Source organism: Protobothrops mucrosquamatus, unplaced genomic scaffold (assembly GCF_001527695.2).
Source record: "Protobothrops mucrosquamatus isolate PMUCROS unplaced genomic scaffold, P.Mucros_1.0 scaffold2971, whole genome shotgun sequence".
Taxonomy (NCBI): domain Eukaryota; kingdom Metazoa; phylum Chordata; class Lepidosauria; order Squamata; family Viperidae; genus Protobothrops; species Protobothrops mucrosquamatus.
Window position 1 is genome coordinate 145624 of NW_015388992.1, and position 3166 is coordinate 148789.

At 47.6% G+C, this 3166-nt stretch overlaps 1 protein-coding gene across 1 annotated transcript in view; it reads left to right on the plus strand.

Moving 5' to 3' along the window:
• The window catches only part of RPL35 (ribosomal protein L35), a 4289-nt gene extending 1609 nt beyond the window's left edge, over nucleotides 1–2680 (plus strand). The window contains exons 2-4 of the mRNA XM_015826136.1: nucleotides 269–405; nucleotides 540–621; nucleotides 2465–2680. Of these exons, the coding sequence (XP_015681622.1) occupies nucleotides 269–405; nucleotides 540–621; nucleotides 2465–2614 (369 nt within the window). The 3' untranslated portion in view covers nucleotides 2615–2680. The remainder of the gene's footprint in view (nucleotides 1–268; nucleotides 406–539; nucleotides 622–2464) is intronic.
• Nucleotides 2681–3166: the final 486 nt, after the last annotated feature.

A 3166-nucleotide genomic window follows, 5' to 3' on the forward strand; every position in this document is an offset into this window, starting at 1 on the left:
GCAGCATTTATAATAAAGTTATATTTAATATTTATTTGCTATGTATATGTAGGGATGTGGGTCTATACATATGTTGTTCATAGTATGTATTAAGTGTGTGTCATGTATGTGTTTCACTTTGAGAGCGGGCAACTAAATTTCATTTTTGATGTGTGCCATTGTGCCCACAGTATGAAAATGACAATAAAGGTTATCTTGGCTTATCTTATCTTATCTTATTGGCCACCTACCTTTTGCTCTCTGATGCCAGTTGTGCTTCTGCCCCTAGGCCAAGATCAAAGCCCGTGATTTGCGAGGGAAGAAGAAGGAAGAGCTGTTGAAACAGCTAGATGACCTCAAGGTGGAACTGTCTCAGCTCCGTGTTGCCAAGGTGACCGGTGGAGCAGCTTCCAAACTCTCCAAGATGTGAGTTTTCCCTTCTGCTTCTCCATACTCGCTATCGGGGTTCTGGGAAGGGGGAAAAACAGTATTGCTTGTTGCTTCCTTGATTCCCTCTTGTGATTTATTCATATATATATATATATATGTTTAATTTCCAGCCGGGTGGTTCGCAAATCCATTGCCCGCGTGCTGACGGTCATTAACCAGACCCAGAAAGAAAACCTCAGGAAATTCTACAAAGTGAGTCTGGAAGCGTTGATTCCTTCCTCCTTTTTGTCGGGATTTCTTTTCGGTAGGAAGTGCCGGGCCCCCAAGAAAACGACCCATGGAGTTACTCTGGGGACTGTGATATAAATATGAGGCTGGTTTAGGGCCCTAAGGCTCATTGATTAAGGCGCTGGCTGATGGCTCATTGATTAAGGGCGCTGAGCTTGTCAGCTGCTAATTTGACAGCCTGGGATCGAGACCCCCCAGCGCCTCGCGACTGGGTGAGTTCCTGTCCCTTGCTCCAGCTCCTGCCCATAGAACAGTTCGAAAGCACGCAGCTGCGAGTAGATAAAACAGGTACCATGTTGGTGGGAAGGTAGCAGCGTTTCACGTATAGTCACGCCAGCTACACGACCACGGAAAATTGTCTTTGGACCATGATGCCTCCCTCGGCTAACCCTTGAGTCGGACACGATTGGACAGGACAAACCTTTTTAACTTTAAGACACTGAGGGCCAGCGGGCGGGATTAATCTGGTGGCTTGCAAGGCTATCACCCAAAACTGCTCAACGATTTTGTGGGTGCAGTGTGAACCTGCTCTTGCCAAAGCAAGTCCCCTGGCGGGTAGCCTTTGCCAAGCCAGTGTAGTCAAGCCGCTATCCACCAGGTACATTATTCTCTTGAGGGCACCCTTCCTTCCTTTGTCTCACTTTAAGTCTTCTTAAAATGGGAATTTAAAATCTCTGTTGGCTAAGCCATAAGAGACTTACTTGCAGGGAGTCCTCGATTTAAAATTGTTTAGTGACCGTCCAAAGTTACAGCAGCACTGGAAAAGTGCCTTAATGGCCACGGCCCTTGGCAGCATCCCCGCGGTTACGTGGTCAAAATTCAGACCTTTGGCAACTGACTTCGTAATTTTGACAGCTGCAAGGTCACGTAATCCCTTTTTGTGACTTCCCAGCCGGCAGAGTCAACAGGGAAGCCAAGTCTGCTGAACAGCTGCGGCAAGAAAAGTGGTAAAAAATGGGGCAAAACTCACTTAAGAGATGTCTCGCTGAGCAACGGAAATTTGGGACACCCGTCGTGCCGAGTCAGAACATGGGTGAGATCCTGGCATGGCGCTGGGTTCCTCCGGCTAGCCTCCTTGAGCCCATGAGAATGTCTAAACAAACAATGGAGGTTCCTTTGATGTGTGTTTACATCACGCATAGCCAGCCATTCGTAGCAATACTGTCTGAAACAATGAAAAGGGCAAGCACAAAGCACAACTTTGATTTGCACACTGAGATAAATATTAACAGATCCATTCGTCATTCTTAAGTTTCTGGCCGTCTGGAATGATTGAGCACCAAGGGGTGTGCACCAGCCCGTTGCAAATAAGCCTTTGGGGGGGGGGGGAATACTCCGTAGCTCAGCCTTCCTTTCCCACAGTGGCAGCTGTTTCTGGGAGGCCCAAATAGAAAGACCCCCAGTAGCAGACCCTCAGAAGCCAATTTCCTCTGATCCCAGGGCAGAGAATCGGGGTGCTTTGTAATATTGCAGCGTAGAAGATTTGTCGCTTAACGCTATACACGAGAATCTGGTCAGCTAACTTCAACACTAAATTGGCACTCGGATCAGGATCAGCGGGCATTCAGGAGAGATGGGACTTGGGACGCTTGTGGGAACCCAACGATTCTAAACTGATGGTGCGCTTAATTCCCCCCTCCAAGAGGTGGCCTACATTAATATCCGCAGTAGCCATGGATAACCTCTGGGAAGTTCGTCCCTGATACTGCCACGCTCGGCACCACACACCACAGTTGCCGGTATTTTGTTCTGAGCTTCCAGCATTTCTCGGGCTGTTAACTTTCTCTTTTTTCCCTCCTGGCCACAGAACAAGAAGTACAAGCCACTGGACTTGCGTCCCAAGAAGACACGCGCCATGCGGAGGCGGCTAAACAAACACGAAGAAGGTCTGAAGACCAAGAAACAGCAACGGAAAGAGCGGCTTTACCCCCCTCGCAAATACGCCGTGAAGGCTTGAGGCGGTCACCTGCCCATTGACTGTCAAAGAAGAACTGGCCCATTAAAAGATTTTTCGACAAAAAAACGAATGGGTTGTGCTGGTGTCTCTTGGGCAACTGCAGTTGGGCTGGGGGATAAGGGCCTTCTCTGTGGGAGCCCCCACCCTGTGGAATGAACTTCCCCCAGAGATCCGGATTATTCCGGATCTCCCCTCCTTCCGCCGTGCCCTCAAGACATGGCTTTTCCATCAAGCGGGATTGGCCTAGGGGGGGGATTGTATAGGGATTTTAATAGGGATTTTATAACTTTTCTAAAAATAACAGGCTAATTTAATATATATTTTAATTGTTTTTAGATATTTATTGTATAGTTTCGTTTTTTATTTGCCTGTAAGCCGCCCTGAGTCCTTCGGGAGAAGGGCGGGGTATAAATTAAAGTAATAATAATAATAATAATAATAATAATAATAATAAGAGGGTGGGGGGGTCTCTAGCTTGAAAGGTTACTCGCCTGCGTGGGGAGGACGGCTAGGAAGAGTTTCCCCTTCTCCCACAATGTCATTAAAAGTCAC